The 27,360-nt window shown below is 37.5% G+C and overlaps 1 protein-coding gene and 1 long non-coding RNA gene across 9 annotated transcripts in view; one reads left to right on the plus strand and one right to left on the minus strand.

Moving 5' to 3' along the window:
• The window catches only part of LOC125259319, a 108,582-nt gene extending 102,656 nt beyond the window's left edge, over positions 1 to 5,926 (plus strand). The window contains exon 3 of the long non-coding RNA XR_007182774.1: positions 4,719 to 5,926. This is a non-coding gene — a long non-coding RNA (uncharacterized LOC125259319). The remainder of the gene's footprint in view (positions 1 to 4,718) is intronic.
• The window catches only part of gria1a (glutamate receptor, ionotropic, AMPA 1a), a 103,058-nt gene extending 76,838 nt beyond the window's left edge, over positions 1 to 26,220 (minus strand). For 2 of the 8 annotated variants that reach the window (XR_007182772.1, XM_048176893.1), the window contains exons 1-2: positions 7,092 to 7,696; positions 6,809 to 6,943 (exon numbers count right to left, since the gene is read on the minus strand). Coding sequence is in view for 5 of the 8 variants with exons in the window: in XM_048176893.1 (XP_048032850.1) it covers positions 6,809 to 6,943; positions 7,092 to 7,173 (217 nt within the window). In the remaining 3 variants the exon portion in view is untranslated. Of the gene's footprint in view, positions 1 to 6,808; positions 6,944 to 7,091; positions 8,133 to 16,562; positions 16,782 to 26,072 lie in introns of those variants that run through there. The other 6 variants (XR_007182771.1, XM_048176892.1, XM_048176889.1 and 3 more) reach the window with 6 other exon arrangements.
• Between the last annotated feature and the right edge of the window lie 1,140 nt (positions 26,221 to 27,360).

Consider the following 27,360-nt stretch of genomic DNA (forward strand, 5'->3'; position numbering starts at 1 on the left):
CCGTTGATTATTCTGTGTATTTAAGCCCTTAGTTTCCTCAGTTCAGTGTTCAGTGTCATTTACATTTAGTCTGATGTGTATTTCTCCTGTGTTTGGATCTCTCTAGTGATCTATATTAAAGACTTTTCTTTGAGTATTTTCCTGTTCGCGAGTGTTGTTTACCACACCAGCCGTAAACAAATATGTGTTTTTTGTTATTTTTAATAGGCTTTAATTGCATAGACAACTTTTCTTCAGTTTAATTAGGTTCAATGAATCTTTTAATGTTCTTAGTATTTCTCGATTCTCAACCCTACACCTGAGCCAGATCTTCCCTATTATAAAACATTTTCCTAACATGGATAATACAGTACTTGATTACGTCTCCACAAGTCCTACAGGGATTAGAATTAAAAAACCCTTCTCAAATTCTCTATGGTGATGTCAGCCAAGACAGACGCATGTGTCCTCATTAAGACAGAATGCTCAAGCTATATGGGGCATCCTCCTAATGAAGCATAATTGGACTGCTTCCACTATTTAAAATGGCACTATATGATGGTATGGGGACAGTGGAGTCCCTTGCACTAGATAGCAATGTCAAGGCAAGTGAGTTTATACTTCAGTTGGTTACACTCATTCTTTTATTTGTCATTTGCAGCTCGAAAATCAAAAGACTCCCTTAGTGTTTTACCACCTTTACATTCTTTGTTCTACTTTTATATAAAAAATAGCAAGGTAACAGTTGTCATGTTTTTGAGGAGGAGAAGACAGATGAGAGCAGACGTGGTTCTCTCTGTGTCTCTCATTAATGTAAAGGACTATGCGAGACAAGAAAGTCTCTGTTCGTCTCAGACTGAACATGACAGCTCCTCTCTTTTCCTCATTGAGGAGAAGTACATCCCTCACTGGATCCTTTTTCACAGCTCTTACAAAAACCAACAGCCATAGTAAATCAGAGATACAAAGCCACCATACAAATTCAGGGACTTAATCACCTCCCTATTATCGTTGTGAATGCCCAAAATGTAAAGGTCAAAGGTTACAATTAACAAGAGGTCCACTGGTTTAATCTGAACCACAAGTCATTTCTCATAAATTAATAACTGTTAATAACTGTTTCAAAAGTTTGAGGTTGATAAAGAAAAAAAGTTCAATGTTTTTGGAAAAAGTCTCTTATGCTCACCACACCTACATTTATTTGATAAAAAAATATATAGTAAAAACAGTAGTATTGTGAAATATTATTACAATACTACAATTATATTATTCTCAAGAAAGAATTCATATTATTATCAATGTTGAAATCAGTTGTGCTGCTTAATAATTTTTATTTAAACCATGATACATTTTTTAGGATCTTTTGATGAATTTAAAGTTTATAAGAAAAACATTTATTTGAAATAGAAATCTTTTGCAACAACGTAAATGTCTTTAGAATCACTTTTTATCAATTTAATTCACTTTTGGTGAATAAAAGTATTAATTTCTTAATAAATCCCACATTTTCGAATGATTGTATAATTATAAACCATTGAGATGTATACAGCATATGCAACACGGAAGCTGACAAGGTGCATTTACACACTTCCAGTGCCACAGTAGAAATATGTCAACTGCTAGAAATTCTGCCGTACATGTGCAGACAGCACATTGACTATAATGGGAGTGATTTAGCAGCTAACTGTAGATTGTTTACGGTTACTAAGCAACAGCACAACCTGCAATACAGAATTCGACGGATGTGCGGTCCCAGGTGTGCAGCGTGGCTCATCCAATCAGAATTTATAATGTTATATTTTGTGGTTTTGAAACTCTGATTGTTTGGACCTTTTTTGGGAAGGAATTTAAAGACTGAACCTCTCGGCACTTTAACTGAATATCTTGCTTTAGGGAATCCCATCTAGATGATTCTGTTCTTCTGCAGTTCTGATCAGGATTTGGAGATCCTGCGGTGGCTGAGGGCAATCCCTGCCCCCCATTGGTCTCATGTTACACAATAACACAATACCCCGGAGCCAACTCTCCCAACACTCACAATCCTAGCGGTTCACTACCGTGCTGCCTGTGCATATTTCTCTGTGACTGTACGACATGCAGAAAGACTTGCTGCAGAGGGTTATTATTTTCTTCTCAGTGCGAAGCGCTGAAAGACATTTCAGGCTTATGACAGAAACCGCTGCTGCTTTCTGGGATACTGTGATGCATGTTTACAGCCGTCTCCCAAGAGCAATCACATCAGATGCGAAGGTGTAAACTACATACTGTGAAACACCTAATAAAAGAAAACATGCACGCACGTACTACTCTTCAACAGTAGCAGAGCAGTAAAAAAAACAGATGTTTAATTTAGAGCATTATATTATGAGACTTTGCTCAGTGCAGATCAAATTATAGCAACAGTAAATACACTTGATTCAGTTCTTTGTCCTGAAGCGTGCTAATATTCTTCTGGCCTGGAGGCTTTCTTTCTTGGAGGTAGACCTATGAAAGCACACTCTCCCATAGATCTTTAAGTGGGCTCTTGAGTCTTTGCATGCAGGAATCGGTGAGCATCTCATATTGATTGTGGAGCCTTTGCATGGGTTTTTGCTATTGATCAGCTCTAATTCTTCTCACGGATCAAATAAAGGAATCCATCATTAACTGTGAGGACTTCAAATGTCAGCGAGACAGTTGGGGGTCACTGAATAAATTGCATTCCACCTTTATACAGGCATATTCTTCTGAAATTGAAAGCGAAAACGTGTCTATTACTGGAAAGTGGGAGAGTGTATGAAAATAACACTGTCTGGTGGTCCTCTTGATCAATCTATGAATCATCTATTTTAATTACTTGTTTACCATAAGGTAATCTGATTTATAATATCTCTCTAGATATACAGGATATGTAAATTTACTCCAGCTTAATGCAATAAGAGTTATCAGAGACCATCCAACACATGAGAACCTGCAGCAATTAAATTAAACGTGGCTTTGGGAAATCAACATTGATATTATACTCAACTGATGCTGTATTTCATATAATAATGAACAATAATAGCATACACAATGTTCCTAATTTAAAATCACAAAATATAGTCTTGACACTCTTGATTTTGATGCTCTCCGGAAAACACAATTATTTAGGTTAAAAATAGCTAAACTAATTTCATACTTCAAATTATATTAATATGTTTCTCTTATGCAATCAAATCCCAGTAGGCAAAAAATGTGACTTTCTCCCACTGTTTTTATTCATTCATGTTTTATATCAACATTAGTAACACATTAAAGGGGCGGTAAATGATTTTTTTTTTTTAAATGTTGAAAAGTGGATCGGACTGAGCACCAAAACAGGCTTGTAGCCAATCAGCAGTAAGGGGCGTGTCCACTCATGATGGGAGAGAGAGATCAGTGCACAAGACAGACATTAGCAGAATGACTATAGAAAGAGAGAGATGGCAGAGAAAATACAAAAGAGAAAAAGGCCATGGGAATATAACCTTAAAAAGAAGGGTTACAATCAGGCAAGAGGTAGGAGCCGCATTAATATCGGAGAAGCTTTCCAGCGCTGGAGAGACCTTAAAAGGTTAGTTCACCCAAAAATGAAAAATCTGTCATTAATTACTCACCCTCATGTCGTTCCACACCTGTAAGTCCTTTGTTCATCTTCGGAACATTAAGATATTTTTGATGAAATCCAAGAGGTATATGACTCGTCCATAAGCAGCAATTTAACCACCACTTTCAAGGTCCAGAAAGGTAATAAAGACTGTTAAAACAAGTCAACGTGACTGCAGAGGTTCAACCTTAATTTTATGACGTGATGAAAATACTTTTTGTGCACAAAAACAAAACAAAATAACGACTTAATTCAACTATATATTCTCTTCTGTATCATTCTCTTAAACTGCTGTCAATGGATGTCATATACCTCTCGGATTTCATCAAAAATATCTTAATTTGTGTTCCGAAGGTCTTACAGGTGTGGAACGACATGAGGGTGAGTAATTAATGACAGAATTTTCATTTTTGGGTGAACTAACCCTTTAAAGAGTGTGAAAACGGACGCTGAGGTTGCTTTATTTCTTCTCGATACATGAGTAACGTTGTTTTTTCTATTGGTTCCCCTTTTAGTGATCGCTATAACCCCTTAATCTTGTCACATTTGTAATATATTAGTTCTATCGTGTTATGGGAGCTGCTCATGAAAACGTTGTTTTTTTTGGATGGAACGGATGACTTTGCCATCGAATGAGTAGAGGAGCTAAATAACATTTAGACATTCTACCTGAATTATCATAGTAACACACATTGGATGTGTGTGCTTGTGTATGTGTTGTGGGGGGTGGGGTGGGGGGGGGGGGTCAAGATAGGGCTGTGATCCTTTTGGAGGGGGTGTATTTGTTATGGTAATTTCAAATATCAACAGCATCTACCAGAAATCACTTGCACCTTTAAATTGAAAATGACTGTATTATCATTGTTTATAGTCATTTCTTTAAAGACTGGTAAAAATCATGAAGTATTAACCTAAAAGATCAATGTTAGGAATATATATATTTAAAATTAGCTATTAAAATCACCTTGAGGTCTCTGAGACTCCAAAGAGAGCATGAGGGTTAGGTGTGCTCTCATTACACTTTCCAATTATCAGTAAATCTGTGCTTTCCTAGGTGCCACACCACTTCTTATTAAATCAGCCTTCGCCCCAGAACAATTCTGTGTACTCACCCCCCTCTGGTTTACCCCGGCAGGTGCTGACGGGGATGGTTTGCTCTAAGGATTGAGCCCACACAGAGGGGGAGCAGCTGAGGGTTACTTTCCTCAGGCGTCTCCGGACACACATTCAGTTCATGGCACAAGAGGCCATTCAGCATTACACAGAGTCGGGGCCTTCACAGCATTCTTCTCACAGCTCATTGCGCGAGGGCTGCCCATTCACCACGCAACAGATCAGGACGCGAGCGCAGAGCGATACAAGAGACCTTCGATTATCCGAGACAAACTGCTGCAGCATTTCAATATGACTGAGCTTCATAATGGGTCAGTGAATAACAAACGTCTTATCTTGAGGAAAAGAAGGTGCAAGAACATCATTGACTAATGAGCATGTTGAATTTTCCACCTGAGAGAACCTCATGAAATTCATAGAGGGACTGATTTGTTTCTTCACTCCATTACAAATCCCACCGCACACCTCCAGCTCTGACAGAATCAGTGGATGGAGTTTAATTACACTGTTTGGGGACCCTCACATTAGTGTTTGGATCTGCATCCTAATATCTGTTAATAAGGCCATTACGCAATAGTTTTCATTTCACCTGATTGGTTTTCCTCAAGACCAGAGAGAAGGCATGAGGTGCTGATGGATGATTGGTCTGTCCTGACACACACTGAATCCATGAAAAGAGGATGAGGCGAGAGGGTCTATGCATAGCTCAAAATTCACATCATGAAAAGAAATACTGGTAGCCCGGGGGAGACGAATGCTTAGATTTAATGTGCATTTCTTTGATGTGCTCTCAGTAGTATTACAGAACAAAGAATATTTAAAACATGCTACAGAGCTGAAAGATATCTGCTCACTAATTTTCATATTCAAGTGTCCAGTTTGCGTCATATTTTTTAAAAAACTCTATTCTCTAAACTCTGTTCTCTCTATATATTCCCAATGCATTCATGAGAAAAGAAACAGAGAAAGACTGATATAGAGTAGTGATTCCCAACCTTTTTTGTCACACAATTCCCCAATGAGTAAGGCTCAATAAACATGACATGTGTTGTGTTAAACTGGATATATCACTCAGCATATATCGTAAATTTAAGTGGCTATTATTACAATGATTCTCTTTCAAACCAAACATGATCAATATCATCAGTACCTTCAACATCTGATACAACTCAGTCTTTTTAAGCATTTCTATGTGCACATGTGAAAAACATTCTCAAAGAAAGCTAACAATGAATTTATTTATAAATGAAAGTCATAATTTTTGTTTTATACCTTTAGCAAAGCCAAAATCAAAATCTTCCCAAGTATCCCTGATTGGGAATCACTGACCGAGAAAAAAAATAGACATTTCACATCCCCTGTTTATCCTCTCTTCTATTGCTGCTGTTAGACATCTGCGTGAGTCTAAAGAGCTTGAAAGTCATTGATTAATCAATTCATTGCTATTAACGCTTGTATTAACAGTGCTTTGATCCTGTGCTCTGTACAAGGGAAGCTGCCACACTTGTGCGCTTTAAGACTAGAAACACAAGCTAAATCACAAGAATGACCTGTGACCCAACATAACTGACCGACAATCCTCAAGATATTTCGATATTAATTCATTATGATCAGCATTATAAGCATAACAGAACGGTTTCATGATGTATCAGCAACGAAGCACGCGCGTCCATCATGACGCATAATTGAGATTAATTGCACGCACAGTAATGAAACGAAATAAACAACAACAACAACAAAATATGACGTGCAAAAATTGTGTTTAATATGATAAATGGTTTATTACCTAGCGACATATTCCAGGCGTAACGCGCATTCGGCGTAACACGCATTTTTGTGTCTGGACTATGCACTTCTGCACTTGTGAACCGTATATCACCAATACATTCAAAACGCCTCATTTGCCATGCCAAATATATTAGAGTTTAATACAAATAAGATCGATTTTATCTCCGCGTGGTATGCGCAACAGGGAGACAAAACTTTCACATCCAGACTTCTTCATTTTATCATTCTGCCATCAAAGCAACAGATAGACATGGACAGCAGCTGCAGTGCGTTGATATTCACTACACACATTTTCTCTACACTGTAAAAACGGGTTGTACTCACAAGCATATGTCATGGAGAAGCTATTCCCCATTTTGACCATATCCACTTGAGGTACCAGTTTAGGGATTTCCTGGTGTTGCGAGAGCGCAAACCGAAACACTTCATATTCGTGTGATTCGGTTGGGAACAATCCTCCTGTGGGGAAATATAAATCCCACAATCCGTTAAAACAATGCAGTTTTCTGGTAAAATAAGTAAAATCACTAAGACCATATTTATAAGTCTTTCTCCATTTTTTATTCAAAACGCACCATTCTACACTTCACTTTTGTAATCCACTCACCTATGTTGATATTACTTGGGAAACTGGAACCGAAGCACAATCCCAGAAAACTGGTGCAGAGCAGTGTGAGGCTTCGCTGCATATTTCCTTTTGCATTAGCGAAGAAAAAGAAAGCCAAATCCCAAGCATGGGTATGCGCGTGGTGTAGAATATCTCTTCTGGATGCTCTCACACTATTCGCACATCGGCGAGTGAGCAGCGTGGATTACAGGTGCACCTCTTTGCTCGTGCTGTCCTCTCTCGCGCTGCGTCCTTGTGTGTTGCGCTCCCAGCCGTTCTTTCAGCACAAGCAGCACTTCCTCTGAGAGCCGCGGACGCGCGCGCGAGGGTGAGTGAGGGACCCCGATAACCGTATTCCACTCCAGCGCAACACCATGTGTGGACTTTCTTCTCGCGTTCACAGCTAAGCACTTACTGTATGGTAGAATTAGCCAGCGGTCTTTTTTCGTGTTTAACTGTGCGTCTTGTTACGCACAAAGAGAGGATGGCGAATAACGCGTAAACAAACATGAGCGCATATTTTGAAATGATGTTTCAGAGAAGTGCTTCTCAACCTTTGTCACTTCGAGGTCCTTCATTGGGCAATATTCGCAGGGCTTTGATTTTTCCTCTGGTTTCTTGTAATGACGATAATGCTTTTTTTTTAACAGAACATATGAGTGATTAAAATAATGAATTGTGATTAATTTCCTGATTCCAGCAGTTTCAAGAACTGTATGTTCTTCAATAAAAACAACAGCTGTTGTGGGGGCGAATTGAAATAGGAAGTATGATTTACATGTTGGACATCTTTGTAACATTTTTTTTTAATCATATTAAGCTAGGATATTTAAAATTTGATGTCATCTCTTTCAGGATGGTGTCTGCTGTCAAAGATCTCAAATGCCAGTTTATGTTTCTTCCACTTGAATTAGGCATGAAATTGATAGAATCAGCTTTAATTTACATATTTCAAACCAGTATAAGGCATTGTTTTAGAAGATGTAAACAATTGTATAAGCTTAGAATAAGCATTGTGTCCACACCACATAATACCTCCCAGTAGGCCACATAATAATAATAATAATAATAATAATAATAAATTTATTTACAGCTCAAATAAATCTGACGTATAGTTCAAGACTGCACTTGCCAGTGTTTTGTGCACCATTCAGAACTCAAAGGACAATGCCTTTTAAATTCCATTTCAGTTTCTGAATTTGAATTGAGGTAGCAAACAGGATGTAGAATTGCAATTCAAATTTGAATGTTGAGAAGTAGAATTAAAATGAATTGAAAAAAAAAAAAAAAAAAAAAAAAAAGATAATTGGGTATGTTATCATACCTGAAATTCTCCTGACTGAACTGTTGTCTGTATTTGATCATGTTGCAGAGGATTCCCACTTTATGGTTTATCTTGGTTTGCACAATATATAAACTTGGAGTTAAAATTGTGATAGTTTGTAACATGTATAGGCTCAGGCGTTGAAACCATCCTTTATGATGTTGCCGGGCAATCTCTACCGCTTAAAGCTGCACAGCCGGCTTCATAGCCACTTTGAGCTGGAGAGAGCAATGACAAGATTAGAGCTTTCGGGCTGATTCAGAACAACAGTGGGTTATTTATAATCCACTGCACTTTCAGTGCGATAGAGATTACCTGCTGGCAAACACTGCAGGAAACAACATGCCAGTCACCATCGCAGCATCACTACAGTAATTCTCAAGCATGAGCCCTACAAGATGCTCATATTCTTATGGATCTATGTATTATATATCATGTTTCTAGGTTTAGTTATCACATGCCTGAGGGAGGGTACAGTAAAAGTTCCATATGTATTTGGTCACGGCATTATGCTAAATGCTTGTTGATGAGCAAACCTGCCTGGGCTCAGCTCAACCAACCATAGTTTCTGCAGTGAAACTATATTGGAGTCAGGTGTTTTAAATGCAATGCTATCTACGTTACTTTGTCAAGTCTTTTGTGAAGTTCCCTACTTGTTTATGAAAAGGGGTTGTAAATCCTGCCTTTGACATAATTAGGATTAAGGATAAGCTCATTTATCAGACCCTGGCAATTTCTCTTCTCTGGATAATGAAAAAATTGCTTTTCCTTTTAATATTGTCTCATGCAAAAACAGGACCCAATTAGCATATTTTCACTGACAATAAAATTTAAACGATTAAATGGGTGTGGGGTGAGAAACAAGAGTACTTTTATCCCATCTTCAATTTAACATGCATAATGCGCCAATGATAAAGCATGATAGATACAGTATCTGCCTGCTGTCACACCTTTGAGACTAGAGGAAATCTGGTGAGATGTAGCACTGCAGAAAATGAAAGAGAACATCTGAGAACTTACTGTCATCTGCAAAGTGTGAAAGAGAAGGTATCATTCATTATGAACCAAGTTCAAGAGGAAGGCACACATACAAATGTGGCAGGATGAAGCATATGGGCCGCAATCAGCCATACCAGCTTCTTACCATGAAGCTCAATTACTCATTGGAAAGTGAGAAGGTGAGAAGGCCTTTCTCATTAAGCCTGTATCATATTCAACCCAAAAGACCTCTATTAGACATCAAGGCAAAAGGAGCAAGTAGTTAGAGGCTTGGAAAATTAGTTGCACACATTACGTAAGATGTTTTGATGATTGTACACACAGCTTGTTCTCTCTGTAAAGGATGCTTTGTGCACTCTTCTCTGGGGCCTACATAATTAACGTAATCTTTTTTTCAGGATGGTGTCTGCTGTCAAAGAACTCAAATGGTTAATGCAGCATATGTTTTTTTTTAATGTGCATTAGACATGATACTGATTCTCAGAATCATCTTTAATTTACATATTTTTATCCAGTTTACAAAACCACATTTGATTTCACAAGAAGATGCAAACATTTGCATAAGCTTATTTAGAATAAGCATTATGTCCATACCACTAATCACATAATACCTCCCAGAAGGCCATATAAACAGACAGACAGACAGACAGGCAGATTATTAGATGTTACGTATAAAAGTGTACACTCTAAAAAATGCTGGGCTGTTTCAAACCCAGTTTGGGTCAAATATGGACAAACCCTACCGTTGGGTTAAAAATGTAATGGGTCAAATATGGACAAACCCTACCATTGGGTTAAAAATGTAATTTAAAAAATGTAACCCAGTGGTTGGGTTTGTCCATTTTTGACCCAAATTTGGGTTGAAACGACCCAGCATTTTTAGAGTGTATAGTTTATATTTTGTCCACTATATGTAATAAATTAACATTTGTAGATTGGGGTTGAAGAACACTTAATTTCCCATAATGCATATTTAATCTCTACTGTGTAATTCCTATGTATGTCTGCACTATGTCTGTACTTTCTTCTGCACTGGAAGCTCCTGTTGCCAAGACAAATTCCTTGTGTATGTAAACATACTTGGCAATAAAGCTCTTTCTGATTCTGATTATCTGTGTTGAATTTCTTTAAATTGCAATTTAGTAAACTTTGCTTCCTGTCATTCCAGTTCAAGTTCCTGTGGGCACGGTCAATTCAATTCAACTGATAATTATATATATTCACATCATGAATGTGGACTAAATTGATGGCTGTTCAAACAAAAGACCAAAGACTGTAATTACCAAGAGAGATCAGGTGCATAAGAGAAACTGCAATGCACAATATGGTGGAATAAGTCCCACCTAAAAGAGCCAATTTCCAATTGGTAAAATCATCACGTCACTGCAGCTGCTGTTAGAGTTCTGTCATGAAATTATAGATGGCACAAGGTGATGGGTCCTTAACTCAATCTGCTTGCAATCACATCATTCTCTAAAGGGTCACAGCTGATTGGTATCAGTATCAGTAGCCAATGAGCTCACCGCTCAACCTTCAAATACTTGGTCAGCATTTGCTGTAGCAGTGCAGAAACCCTCCACCTTCCCCAGCTCCACATGTATAGATCTGCTACGGGTAATTCATCATGCTATACTGTATAACAGTACTCTTACTTGCTTACTTACATACTTGCATGTCTTACTTGCTCATAGCAGCGTGTTATGTATTTATTGGCAGTTGTAAGTCCCGTACTTGCTCTTCAGAAGTAATAACCAACAGCCGCAGCGTAGCAGATCTATTTCGCCAAGACCAAACGTATCAACATTGTCATATCCATTACCAAACATTCTTGAGAGATGTCATGACAGAAATGTGAATTTGAAAAGCAGTTTTTGAGATTTCAGTGTTTCTCGATTCGAAAGAAGTTGGTCTTGCATGCTCGACCATTGGAGGCATTGCAAACAGCTACCAAGTAAACTGACTTTTCTTGAAAAGGACTTTGTTATTACTTAAATTGTATACTCGTAGACAACACAGTTTCTCATAATTAGTTTTTACTGTTGGTTAAGGAGCCCTTTTTGACTTGTTGGACCAATGTCTCAATGCTAAAGATCGATATGAAGCATGGAAGCATGTTTAACTTCAACTCTGTCTTAATTGTGAGTATTGATGTGCAACTTAATTAGACTTTGTGATCAATTGTGGTGGGGGGTTTTCTTTGGTTAAAGCTCTATGTGTTTGTAGATTCTACAGAACATGTAGAGATAGACAAGCAAAGATTTATAATTTACAGAAAGTTTGCATAAATTTTTATGGTAATGGTATTATGACTGAATTAATTACCATATTTGTTTGACTGGAGAGAATTGCCTTATCAGACTGAGATTATTTTGGTTTAATTGACTCCGGATCCCTTCGTTTGTATGTAGCACGCAACATATTTTCCCTATTTTTGAATGTTCTGAAGCATTGCGGATCTATAGGGACAAATTACACTGGTAAGAACTACTATTGACACCAACTGATGGAAAGGTAGAAAACAAGTGAGTCAAAGATATGTGTGCTTGGATTTTTTTAAAGGCCTACAACCCTCATCTGTCTCTCTCGCTCATTCCATGTTCCCTGTATAATTGTCTTTCCATCCCGCTGCCTGCCGCTGGATGTAGGGCTTTCAGAACGTTACCACGGTAATACTGATTGATGGAGTCGATACCTCGCCAGGTTCCAGAACATCGAACACCCCCGCACGTAGACATGACAAATTTTCGGGGAACAAATTGTAATCGTTCGACTCATGATGAATTCCTTCGGGGAAAATAGAAATATTGTGAATACTTATGAACTTTGCCTGCCACATGGCCATTCATTTGGAACACTCATGTAGGAAAGGAGAAAGTAAAGACAAGGTGAAGAGGCGGAAACTCTCACTGATGAGGATGGATAAAAGAAAGAGAGATGGGGGGGGGGGGGGGGTATTCCACGGGTAGATGTATACTGATGAGAGGCTATTACTTCTGAACTATGTCTAGTCTTTGATCCACGTTTAAAAGCAGTCGAAATACATGTAGTACAACAGTTATGTAACAGAGAAACGTTTGCCCTCTCTAATAAAAGGAGCAGGAAACAAAGAAATTAATGTGATCTCATAGAAAGAGAGCGAGACGCACTGGGGTTGCTTCAGTCCAAATGCGACTAGTTGACAAGCATTAAAAATCAATCAAAACAAATTAATGGCTGACAGCAATAGCTGGGTTTTGTTAAATGGAACTGGACTTGGTTGCAAAGCAGTCACAAGGCTAATAATGAGTGCCAATCACCGTGACTGCCAATCATTGGCTCTCTCCATTCCCCACAGCGACCTCAGAGAGCAGAAGGGTGAAGAAGTAAATGATGGCACCCAAGGTATCGCAATGCAAAACTGAGGATGTTTTTGAACCCTAACTCACCAATCAATGAATTCACAGCGGGGAGATTTTTAGTATGACAGTACCTCCCAAAGCACCATAACGTCATGTATAATGACATACTGTAGAATAAAAATATTGTAAACTCCCCCTGTAGTCAATAATTTTATCCCTTAAAACTCATCTTTAATCACCAAAGTGACATATTTAAACATTTTTTTCACTAAAGGCTAGAATAAACTAGATGATTCTACCCCCGGTTTCACAGACAAGGCTTAAGCCTAGTCCCTGATGAAATGCATGTTTGAGCTGGTTTAAACTGAAAACAACTTGCACTGACATATCTTAAAATGTCAGTACCATTGTTTTGTCTCAAGAGACACACCAGTAATGTGTTTTTCTAAGGCACGTTTATAAAAGCTACTTAAATGTCCTAATCCTGGCTTAATCTAAACCTTGTCTGTGAAACCAGACCTTAATCATACAGTACATTAAACAAATGAGTTGCAAACATGAGTTTTTCCAAACACAACCAACTCACGCAGAGATGAGACAAATGAAAACAATATGTGTTCTAAAATCAGCTCAAAACATCTAACATGTTTTATATCCTACGACTGGATGGAATCATAGTTTGATGCTAAAAAATCTGTGCTCATCATACACTACACAATTTTCTGTGAAATCAGTCAACTTTGACAGCCCAAAAGTTGCAGCTTTGACTCATCTAGACTGGAAATTGGGGCAAAATCTGTGAAAAAGTTGTGTGTATTCCAGCCTTACTATGAAAGATAAGTATTTGTGACATGCTGCACACCTAGTGGGGTATAGCAAAGTCCCTTTAAGACAAGTCATTTCACTCGGCGGCCATCTTTGAAACGCCTCTCGGGCATCCTGGGCATCATGCAATCTCTTTGAATGGGGAAACATCAAATTCTCCAAAAACTGTTCGCCAAAATTACCGTTAAATTTCATATTTGAAATCACCAATGAAATCTAACAACAACCGGCTCATAAATTTAGTTTCTTAACGCTCGAATCATGACAAAAAAAAAAAAAAACTATTTTTCAGGCTGGATCAAGCTAATGCACATGCACAGACCTAAATGCGCGTCTCTCCGGTGATTCTAACGGCCGCTGAAGTGACGCGATGACTTTACCAGTCGGCGATTGGCTCTTATTTAGAAGGCGGGACTTATTCCGCCATATTGCACGTTACACTTTCTCCCATTCAAAACAATACGAATGTGTTATTCTATAGTCTTTGGGTATAGTCAATAATTTTCCCACATATTACCTAATATTTAACAATAATAAGTAAAAAACAAAAGAAAATGGTATTGTGAGGGTTACACACACACACACACAAAAACAGAAAAACAGGAGATGGACAAAGTACAAACTAAAGAGACAAAACCCATGTTGTGTACAATACAGCAGCCACTCCTGATTTCAGCCATCATACCATCACTCCTCCCAACCCTAGCTGTGATATAAGAGTCTCCGTGGCAACAGGCGAGAATGCTGGGAGGCCATATGAGGTAAACAAAGACGCTCTTTTAGCGTTGATGGATTTGCGTATCATGCCTTGTGCACTGTTTGTGCTGTGCTAGCACCTTCGCAGCCACTTGAGCTGACGGCTCGCATTGCGGAGGTGTTGGGCCCTCATATATTTATCCGGGGAATTCACTGGCTGAGAAATCAATTAGTGCCTGTCTGTGTGAGTACTGCACACCTGCCACGGCCAAGCAGGACGCTTCCTGTTCATTAAATCAGTTCGCCTAATGATCTCAATCGTTTGGCTGTCTGATGCAATCGCCTTAATGCCATACAAAAAGTGAGTGACAGGATGAATGAGTGAAGGGAATTAGAGAAAGAGAAAAAGACTACAAGGACTGATTTCATCCATTCACATACAGGTTTTGAACCAATCACCTGATCTATAAAAGGGTGGAGGGTGACCGGGGTAAGTGCCTCCAGTTTTTTAACCAATCAGACACATGTGTTTGGGAATTTAGTGGTGGAACACGTAACGCCTGAAATCGATTACAGCACCTTTTAATGTATTGGCCGTGTAGGCGTATTCTGGAAACCTACATTATGTAGGTGTATTCTGGAATTACACATGAAATTCAATGAAGCGTTTTATTTCCCTGTGAGACCATTATGATTTGTAACAGGGTCCATATTGCAGCCAAGATTAGACTGTTTCCAAACTTAAATATAGTATAGTATAGGCCTTTCCCTGATCACAAAAGTAGCCCCTATTAAGACAACAATGTTTATATGTATCTTATAAAAAGACACCATGCCAAAGCTTACCATTTGTGACGTATCTTCATCAGCATAGATTCAGCCCATGTTCTTCATGGCCTAAAACAGCAGTATGGCCTACATTTTTTATGAGGTTGGGATGTTAAAAAAAGTCACCAGAGGGTCCTGAAATAGTTTGCTGTGCACATTGCAGCACAAATTATCTTGAAATTCATTAAAATAATTAAACATTAACATAAGAGATGCTCTGTTTTGTTTGTAAGTGGAGTGCGCTCTATGTTTCTTTATGGCCTGGATGACCATTTAAATGTGATGTATGCGTTTACTGCACCTAAAGGTATGTACAGCAGGGTTCAACTCTTCTTGTCCTGTATTTACATGAGGTTAAAGCTTGTAAAAGTCTCGTGTCAATTACTGGGGGTCATTACCATAAGACATACTAGCTCTGAACAAGTACAAAAGAAACTTACTTAGGAGGGGCGTTTTCCCTGAGGGAAAAATCTGATGAGAAAATAATGGGAGAAAATGGAGAAAATTATTTAATAAAAAATTTTGGTAACACTTTATTTTACTAGTTGCTTATTAGCTTGCATATTACTAGTATATTGGTTGTTTATTAGTACTTATAGCATTTATTAATTCCTTAATCTGCATGACCATTCTGCATCCCTTAATCCTATCCAATACCTAAATTTAAACGCTACAAAATGCCACTGCACTATGACTGCCTCATCACCGTGTCAGAGGGAGAATGACCTCCTATCATATTCATTTTCGAACCACAAATCACCTGGAGAGGTCCAAATGGCGGAAACTTACATACCTAAAAAGTATTTAAAAAATTGTTCAACACCAAATAATAGTAAAAAAAATAAATCTACCTAAATAAAATCTATAAAAATTAATTAAATCCATTTTTTTTACTGCCTATATGCGATCAGTATTTTTTTTTTTTTTTTCTCTAAATATAATTTATTTTATTTTATTTATTTAAACCCGTTTATTGAATTAAGCCATGTCGGCACCAAAGGCTACACTAACTAAGGTATGAACAGACTATAGTTTAAATTCAATCAGTCAATCAATCAATCAATCAATCAATCAATCAATCAATCAATCAATCAATCAATCAATCAGTCAGTCAAGAAACTCTTACATCTCTTCAAGAAAAACCTTGATGAAAAGATCTTTCAATTTGATATTTGACATATTTCCCTGGTGGGACATTTTAAAAACATCAAAACAAAACATTATGAAATGTATTTCAAAGTGAGCCTCTGAAAATTTCTTAAGTGTGTCATAGACTCTGTAATGGCTTCAAAACAAGAGCTCGGTGTCTGTGTATAGCCAAAGGTCAATATTAAAGATCCCATTCCCGGCACCTCAAAGGGCTACATCGTGGTGCAGACATTACAGAAAAGACATTTCCCAGAGCCCGAAACATCTTTGAGTTTTATTGACCCGCATAGTTTGTGTCAGCAAACCCATTACCTGACTCCGTGACAGTCTTCCACGCGGCGTAAAACGCGGTGCTGTCAGGCAGTGGTGTTGATGGAGAGAGACCTGCGATGCTTTGTCAACACGGCAGACAAGTCCATGGATGGATGAGAGGAAGCGGGCCACCCCAAAGGAGTGTCAGAAGAGAGAGTCGTCAGTGTCACTCCACAGAGAGAGCAAGACAATCGTTTCTGGCACACGCTCAGATCCCTGCTGAATAAATACACAGAGAAACAAAGAATTACCTCATTGTACACATATCATTGATCCAGGAGTATTTCACCAACCCCGACAACCAATCTATCCCAATCACACTGTGCACATGTGACGGGGGATAAAGCCTGTTTTATGCTGTGTGCACTCCCAGTACATTTTCACTGGGAAAGAGATGGAAGGTGCAAGAACTGCATGCAAAGCTTGTGCACTTTTGCTTGTGCGATTTACTAAAATATGTGGTACCAGAGCTTACTGCAGGAAAACACTGTATCCCACAAGGCAATGTGCTTGACTTGATGTTCTATTCCCAGTGTGATGAATGAACTGGACATATATATATATTTTACTCTTTCTCGACTCTTTGATTATTTGTGCAGACTGTCAAAAGTTACAACATGTTGACACAAAATTAGAGTAAAAAAACATTTTTCCCCCTATGTTAAAGTCGACATGAAATAGAAGTTGCGATATTCTTTTCTTCCCTATTGTGACATGTATCAGAGTGAAACGGCTTCTGGAATGAGAAAAATGTAGACAAAAAGTTGATTTTGTCCTTCGCCAAATTATCAAGTTGGCGTTGCTAACTATATGGGGGTGGTGGGGGAGGTTAACTTTTTTGATTAAAGGGGTACTTCACCCCTGGAAAGATGAATGTGTATTTAAAATTGGTCATTTATGTAGTAGAAATGTGAAATTATTTTTGAATTTGGAGCTTTCTAGACTGAGAAAAGGCAGAAAATTTATTTTTGACTAATGTGGATGAAAGACAACAACTCCCAGAATGCACTTGTTTTGCTGCCCTTGCGAGGCCACGGCCAAACCATGCCTATCGGTTACAGGCGGCATTACCAGGAAAATTCAAACAACTAGGCTTGCTTTGTTACATATTAATTCTATAAATCGTGAGTTAGTTCATACATTTACAGCGAAATGGTGCTAAATTGCTTTGTACCTGGATGTACACCCAAAACCAGGAAAGGACAAGTAAGTTTCCATCATTTTCCGATTAAGTTAAAGATTTGGAGCGATGTAAACAGTGGCTGTGGGCCATCAAACACCCGAAGTTTGGAGATGACACCGTTATAGAAAACCTAAAAAAAACGCAGAATATGTAGTCTCCATTTCAAGCACGAGGACTACGAACCAAATATCCTTGCAATGAAGAGAACCATTCTGAAGGACACCGCGATACCATCGATATTCACTTTCCCAGAGGACGAACAGCCTGGGCATCTGGTACTAAGCGTATTCGACTAGAGGTAAGACTCGCTGATACTAGACTGATAACACAGTAGCCTATATGTAGTGTTGTAGATAGCAGTAAAACTGCAAACTTAGCAAAGTAACGTTAGATAGACAATTACATATAAGTTGCATATAAGTTGACTGTTATCAAAGTAAAGCCACTGTTCTGTAAAACTGAGTTAGTCTATTTATCTATTTATGCTAACGTTACCACAAAAGCCTGTTGCTGTATTGGTTGAGATGACTGCAGAGACCGATAAATTTGCGAGATGAACCAATCTTTATTTAGTGCAGACAAAATAAAGTTAATTACTGTAAGCTTAAAAATATAATTGACACCCACTTTTGATAAAATCTTTGATCTATGTCCGTGAGTAACCTCAAATGCGCATATGTATGGGCGTGGTGAAAAAATGCGGAACTACCTGCTATTACTGGCTGTAGTTTTAAGCCTCTGGCCAAAAAAGCCTCCGATGATGCAAAATGACGATTTTTGCGTCATCGGAGACTTTTTTACAGAATAAAAATGCATAAATCTCTCATCTCGGGCTGATATGAAGGGGGAAAGCACGGTAATTCGAAAATACTAGTGGTATTCTACTAATACAAAGCTTAATGCTAAATCCTGAAGTAACCCTTTAAAGATTACTAGGGTATATGATTTTTTTTTTTTTTTTAATTAGCCAAAAAATTAAATTGCTGTTTATTGTGGAATAATGGTTGTTTCACTTACCATTAAAAAAAAAATAATAAATACTAGGCAGTACACAGAACATACTTTAAGGCTTCCACATGTCACTGGCACATGTCATTAGAGGTGATTTTAGTCACAACCAATTAAATGTAATTTTACTTTTATGCCTTTAGTAACCTTCAAAACATTCCTATGAAGTGTGCTACGTAGCATTCCCAATGTAAGGAACAGTGAGTGAGTGAACAAGTGAGAAATTTAAAATACAGAAAATGTTTCACAAATTACAGTACTTAACGTGTGGTCACATTTACCATTGTTCAGCAAATTGAGAAGTCTAGAGAAGACACTAGAGAAGTCCAGTCATTTTAATAGGAATCCACATGATCTGGAATTTTTCATTAGAGCGAAAGATTTCCCCATGCAGATTTCACAAGTGGTTCAAGTCAGTCACAGAGATTCGGCACGTTGACCAACAGAAAGCTGCTTGGTTTGAAAGTGACTTTTGTGTGAGCTGAGTTTAATACTTTGCTACACTATTGACAATAGACCTTTTTTGTCTGTGAAATTTCACTAATGTGACTGCACCTTCAGGCTGAGTTCTATTAACTACGGAAAAACATTTTATGTAGTATTAAATGGCATGTTATTATGTTAATTTATCACTTTTATGAGCAACACAGTACAATATTTATGATAATCGCCTCAGACTCAGATTCACTTGCTAGCACTGAGCAGAAGCAGTAGTGACTTTCATTCTATATCATGTTTTGTGTGTATGGAAATCACCTGTATATACTGTGCATGAGAGGAGGCAAGAGAGCAATCAAAGCTTGACACTTATCACTTGCTCTGAAAACTCCATTATTCAACACAGTATTAGAGCCTGCAAGTTATTGATTCTGATTTAGTTTGTTGAATCTCTCAAGTCATGAAATGCCGTTTGGGTCATACCGAACCCAAAATATTATCTGCCTTTTAAATATTGATGCAAAACCAATCTACATTTTCTCTGAGACCCAGTGTTGTGCAGTGGACAAGTCTTACTGCTGATTAGCCCTAATGGCATCTCTCACAACATCATACTGCTTTCTTCTCTCCCTTCTCCTTCTGAGTTCACACAGGATTGTGCTGCCCAGGCCTGGATGAGAGCACAGATGCAACTATGGTAACAGATATGAGGCAAGAGTACTATTCAAAAGCCTTTTGCATCTCAACTGTCAGCAGAGAGTAAAGGCAACTGTCGGACTGAGGAAACAAACCCCTCTTAGTTTATACCACAAATATGGTTTCCCATTAGATAGTAACAAGCCCGTCTCACCATTCACTCCTTCTATCAATGGCTGTGCCTTTCAGCTTACTTGTGGAGCACTAAGGCCTTGGGGTTGCTTGGTCCTTTGTTGCTAGCCCAATTAGTAAGGCTCCCAGTGGCTTTTGCTCCCAAGTGACCAGAGGTGAAGAAAAACCTCTCTTCTCTGATGGGCTTGTAATGGCTGAGTTCAAGCTCAGTGGTCAGACCTCAGGAAAGGGCAAGACAAACAGGGCTGTGGGAGCAGCTGAGGGGCGGAGTGTGCGGATAGCTCTTTCATTAGCATGGAAAATTCCCATGCATGGTCTTGGAAAACCTGGATATATGAGGTAATTTTAAAAATGTAAAATAATTTCTAGATCTGAAAAACTCACTATTAGTTTATGTCCATTTTCATAATTAATATATTTTCTAGCTATTGCCATATTTGACTAAAAAGATCATTTTAATAACCCTGGAATTGTCACAAACATTCAGTTATTTTGATCTTAGTTTCATTTTCATGGATTTTTAGTTTATTAGTTTCAGTCACATGTGTTCCTTTGTTCTGGTTCCCGCCACTTTTTAGTTGTCTTGGTTACAGATATGATTTGCTAATCAGTTCAGCTGTGTATCAATAATTACCCTGTCTGACTTTATATTTAAGTTCCTGTGTTTTCAGATCTATTTTGTCGGTTGTTGTTAACATTTGAGTTAAACTTGGGCTACATTCAGTTATGTAATTAAAGTTATCCTGTCTGTCATGTTCTGGAAAGTCATGTAAATGAATTGGTGTGAAAGTAAAAAAAAAAAAAAAGTCTTCATAATGTGTAGTCAAAAATACATTGCAAAATTTAAAAGATGCTGATTCTATCCTATATGTGCACTGAGCTTATCCAGCAGCAGTTTGATAAATATTAGAACCTCCATGTGTAAGAAACATGGGGGGAACAGATTCCGATGTCTAGCAATACCGCTGACGGAATCCGTTCCTCCACACCCATGATGACAGATGTTGATGTAGTGGCTCAAAAGATGCTGATTCTATCCTGTATATGCATGGAGTTTAACCTGCATCAGTATGATAAAGATTAGAACCTCTATGTGTAAGAATCTGATGTCTAGTTTTCAATACAGCTCTTTTAGATATAGGCTTACATGTGAACTCAAATGTCAATTTGGAGAATCTCATTTACAGCAAAGAGTAATTAGGTGAAAAATAAATAAACTGGGAAAATGTAATTAAACACATTTAATATTGACTGTTATGGTTAATGGCATTCATTTAATGCCCTATGACTAATCAGTGTACTTTGAACTGATTTTTGTAGAATGGACATTTCCGTTCATTCCATTTCCATGAAAGACAGAGCAAAAATTATTGCAAAATATATTTTAGCAAAATAAATCAGATTTATTAAATAAATATTGTACTGAGTAAGATGCCTAAAATTGGACATAAGAAAAAACATCAGCAAATATGTTTTTAACGTTACACTTGAGTGAACTAAAATTACTTTTGGCTAGCTACAGTTGAGGGAACCTGTATGTAATTAAAAAGCACATACCTGTCATGCAAGCTCTTATTGAAAAGTGTTGATATATCCAAAAACCTAAAATCATAATTCATCCATATTCCACTTAATCTTGCCAATCTGATGAGCATTCTGATGAGCATTCAGCATTCATGATGCATGTTCCACTCATACAGTCAGAGGCCAAATAAGGATAACTAAAATCAATGTATTTTACCTCACTCTATGAACAGAATCCACATACAACAAGTTATAAAACACTATAAATTAGGGATGCAACAATACAGTTAGCCCACGGTTCAATACATACCTCGGTTTTTTAACCATGGTTTTCGGTTCGGTTCGGTTCGGTTCAGTTTGTTATTCTATGCTTAGGCAATAGGAACAGTAAGAGGTTAATAGAAAAAGTAAAAACGATTTATTGCAATACTCCTTTATTTTATTTAAAAGCAAAGAAAAGTCCACTAGTTTCTAGTGTATTGTATAATATAAAATAATTTTTTATTTTAAAATTAACACTGACATCTCACAGCTGTTGGTAGCCCATGTACAAACTGTACAAACAAATTCTCCAAAGCTGTTTACCAAGCTTTCGATTAAATTTAATATTTGAAATCACCAATAAAATCTGACAACAACTGCCTCATTTTATTTTATTTTTTTTCTCAAACGCTGGAATCATGACAAAAAATCTGTACTTTTCAGGCTGGATCAAGCTAATGCGCATGCGCAGACCTAAATGCGCGTCTCTTGTGCCTCATTTCGGAGACACTCGTCTGGCTGTTTCTATAGAAACCGGTGCTTCTAACGGCCGCTGCAGTGACTCGATGACTTTATCAGTCAGCGATTGGCTCTTATTTAGAAGGCGGGACTTATTCCACCATATTGCGCGTTTCACTTTCTCCCATTCAAAACAATACGAGTGACGCGTCTTGTGTTATTCTATAGTCTTTGATTATACTCAACGGCAAAACCGAAATGTCTCCACACCACGGATTTGAAAGACGCCGGCGCTTCCTCGTACTGTAGCCTCACTTCCCCGCCGCTCGCCATGTTAAAGTGTGGAATGATGGTTCAGCGCCCCCTAACTTTAGAGCATAGTGATTGAATATTTACTCGCGGGGAGGAGTACTCGTAGACTTACAGGCACACACAAACAGTCAATTCGGAGAGAAATAAAACGCACATAAATTATTTAAACATAAAACCGAAAAAAACGCAATTCACAAGCGCGTATTGAGCCGTGGATGTCGTACCGAACGGTTCAATATTATATTGAAAATTGTGGCATCCCTACTATAAATCTTTTTAAATTACAGTTAACAGTTTTGAGAACAGCTTGAAAATTTTTGTGTACATTTAGCTTTCTATGCTAAGCTAAAGCCATTTTACGTACATGCACCTCTGATGATCACAATGGAATGAATGAGAGTTTGTGAAAGTATGTGAGTGATCGTTTTTTTTTTTTATTTAGGAGTGTCCTTTCAAAATTCACATAACATGATTTTAGATAAAGTTTAATGAAATGTATTTTTTAAAAATCTCTTTCTGACATTTTATTCCAACAAATTACTAATCACATTCCAATACATTTAACAATATACTTTATGAATTAAATTAATTCTGACTTTAAGATTAAAATCAAGCGTCTACATTCCTAGCAATATTATATGCCAGTATTCAATTCAATTCACATTTATTTGTATAGCGCTTTTCACAATACATATCGTTTCAAAGCAGCTTTACAGAGAATGCATGTCAACATTACAATTTAGAGAATCTGGTATCGGAGGTGACTGTCCAATGTATGTGGTTTCAGAAATGTACATATTATCATGCAGTTAGCTAACAATGTAATAAGTAGAGCCAAGGGTTAATGAACTGCAACCAAACTGTCCTATTCAGGGAGGTGGTGATCAGATTACAAATATTTTGTAAAGATACATTTGTTTTCTTTATACACCATACTTAAAAAATGCTGAATTATGCTCAAATTTGCATATACGCAATTATATATAATGTAATTTCCTCATTTGTCAACATGGTGTCAACACCATTGGCCCCTTTCTCATTAATACTGCTGATGTATGAGCTAGGGTTATTTATAATAATTTAAAAATGTGTGGGGCCTCAACATTTATGGTTAATTGTTGGCATACTAATTGCTGCAAAACAAATTCATCCTTTGATCGGGCATGGGCAACAAAAACCCTGAACCCTGAACACTGTGATCTGCTGAACCTGATTTCACCAAATGGAACATGTTCCTGGATCAGCATCTATGTTGATCCTTGAATAACATTCCAATCAACCAATCAGATTTGAGGGGCAAGTTTACAGTTTATGTCAAATTTAGACTTACAACCAGGGTTAGGTCGACGCGTCTGTTATTTCTATCATTTCCCTCTGAATATAGGGATAACTTATAGTTAGGATTAAATTTTCGGAAAGGAATGTTGTTCCAGGATCAACAAAATATGTTGACCCAGGAATGCATCTAGCTCAGCAAAATCAGGACGTGCTGATCTGCTAGAGCACTGCCTTCATGTGCTTTCGTTTGCGCTCTGTGTGAGATTAAGTAGGAGAGAAAGATACAGCCAAAGGCAAAAGACAAGCAGAGGAAGATATCGATTGTTACATCTTCTTTTAACCCAGAGCATCCATGCAGCACAATATGCACAGATACAACACATTCCTATTGAACATTTTTATTTCGCTGCCTCTCAGTCTCTATTGCCGCCACAATCAGAGCTTGAAGCCATGTTGTGCTGTTTCACAAAAGACAGTTCAGAGATAGACAGTTCTGTACACAGTATTTTGTGAATATTTGCGAGAGGAGGTGTACACAGAGATGATGCATTGTCTTTTATGGCTCATTGCAGGCTTGTTTTGATCCTCATATTTACACAATTGCTTATTCATTCTGTAAAAAGCTATTAGACGATTTTGTTGAAATGACTCTGGAGCTAATGGAGATCTCCAGTGACCTCCAAGTGAGCACATGAAGGTCTCGATGATGTAGAACATACACATGGCCAAAAGTATGTCAATTCATGACAAGTCAAAATGTACTCACAGTTAAAAACACACTGAAAATCAACAGAAGCTGAACTAAAGTGCTGAACAAAAAAAATAGGCTCTACACCATGTGAATAGGCAATACACTATGTGAATAGTTTTTTTTTTTTAAACTGATGCTGGTTAAGCTCCATCCACACCTAGAATAGAATCAGCATCTTTTAATCCACTACATAAACATCTCTCATTATGGGTATGGGGAAACAAATTCTGACAGTTGGATTTTTGCCGTCGGATTCTGTTCCCCTCATGGATATTACACAATGAGGTTCTAATATTTATCAAACTGAGGCTGGTGGATTGGCACCAGTAGTCTAGTGGGCAGCACGCTGATATAATGCCCTTGTTTTTTTGGGCAACCTGAGTTCAAGTCCCGGCTCGTGGACTTTTCCTTATCCAGTCTGCCTCCCTCCCACTTTTCTCTACATACACAATAAAAGGCAAAAACACCAAAAAACAATACAAAACAAAAAAAGCATTTCAAACTCATGCTGGTTAAATTCTAAACACTAAAACACAACCTGAAGCTGTTATATAATGTCTATCTACCTTAATAACAACATTTGTATTCTGCCTTTCAGCTGATAAAAATACTTTGTTCTTTAGTCCCTTCCAGAAAACACCATTACATCACAATATAACATAACATGTCTTTATTTTACATGTCATTTAAATTAAACATCACTGACCCTAAAGGCAGCAGGCATCATGCAGATAACTATTTTTAATAAGGTGACCAGATTTCTGAAATGGAAACTGGGGACATTTCCTATTCGAGTGGTCAAAATATCACCAAAATCTCATTTGTTATTATCTATTTAAAAAACAGGGACATGAATGTTTTGAATGTTTTTGTTTTTAATTGTTGTGGGTTCCTTATAGGCTATTATTATATTAATAATTATGATTTAGTTTTATTATTAGGATTTTTGCTCTGGTCTAAATACAATTCACCAAAAAAAAAAAAAAAAACTTTTACACGATTAATAGTAACCAATGTAAAAGCAGTTCAAAACAATATGCCTGTTATAACATTAGTGTGACTTTACAAAAGTACATTACTTTACAAAAATAAAACAACATAAATATAAGAAGATAAATATTTTACAGCATTTAACAAGTATTTTTTAACATTATTGAATTTAATATTTTAATTTTCACAAGTTTTTAGCTGTATACAGTAATTACAACTGTTTTAACTTTTAACTATTTTGAACTATTATTCTGCATTTTAGACTCATTTTAAGCACAAAGTACGTGTATTATTTTATTTTATTTTATTTTATATTTATTCATATCTGAGTGTACCTTCACCACGTAGGCACACTCACGTGTGTGTGGAAATTGCTGCGTTGTGACGGAACTAATGTGGACGTTTAAAATTGTGCAAAACAATCTCGCGCCCTGTTATAAAACATACAAACAGTATGAATAGTTAGTATGTTACTAACCTTGAAACTGATAACGATGTTTATTTTGATATTTGACGATAATGGCGCTTTGCTCTGTTCCGGATCCAGATTACGTTCCTCATGAAGTAGCGGCGCGCGCGCGACCAAGTGTAGCTGCACAGCCCCCTCTGTTGGTTAACATGACCACTACACAATTTCTCCAGCAGGCTGCTGTATGCTCGTCGGTCTTTTTTGCAATGTATATGCGGGTTGGTTTGAACGAGCTGTAAAACGGGGACATTTCATGGGACAGAACACCAAAAACCGGTCTGGTCACCCTATTTTTGAAACAGTTCTGACCAAGTCCAACTCCGCTCCACATTTGGATTGACAGCCGTCACAACCTACTAGTGACCGTGTTTACTCCTTTCTTTTCACCCATTGGATAGGATTTAAAAAACGGCTGTTGGGATGTTACTTCTGTCGAAGCGCTGGTAGGTGAAAAACTACGCAAAATAATAAATGTAATGCTTTCTTAAAATGTCAAAATAACGCATGCACGTTTTCTTAATATTATAATTAAAAACCAACAGACAGATGAAAATGCGGGACATTTTCTCAATATGCGACGTGCGGGACAAGGAGTCAGAATGCTGTGCGGTACAACGCAAAGCGGGACGGGTGGTCACCCTAGTTACACTCGAAGTAGATTAGCCTTTTTCACAAGAATCGTAAATCACGTGACATGGGGTAAAGTTAGTTCCGCTATGGGTCTGCGGCTATTAGATTAATATGCTCTTTTCTCAAATATCGGTTCTTACCTTTTCTGTTTTGTCTGTTTTCCAAGTTGCTGTTGTATAATCTTTAAAGAAATTATTTTCTACTTGTTTGTACACTCAGACCATTGCTCGAATTTACCTACGGGTGTTTTTTTCACCAGCTGTCATATAGTATCTATGCAGCTACTCATTCAGCAATTCCTCTGCTCGTATTACGACGAACATTATATAATTTATTCATAAAAAAACTAAACTCCCAATTAATGCTTTAATGTGGGATATAAAGTCGTGAGAGAGGCCTACATAATATTTTTGTGAGTTTAATATGTTTTTAAAAAATATATAGCACGTATTAATCTCATGGAATTACATCCCGCATTCAAGCAAGACATAATTAATTTCCAACACCACACTGAATACAACTATCAGTCTTTGCATTAATTTTGTATATAACATTTGTATATATACTTAAAGTATATAAAAATATATGTGCACATGGTGTAGGGTTGTGCTCAGGTTTCCATGTATATGAATTAGTTGTGAAGGACGACCAGAATAACTGATTTGTT

This window comes from Megalobrama amblycephala, linkage group LG23 (assembly GCF_018812025.1).
Source record: "Megalobrama amblycephala isolate DHTTF-2021 linkage group LG23, ASM1881202v1, whole genome shotgun sequence".
NCBI lineage: Eukaryota > Metazoa > Chordata > Actinopteri > Cypriniformes > Xenocyprididae > Megalobrama > Megalobrama amblycephala.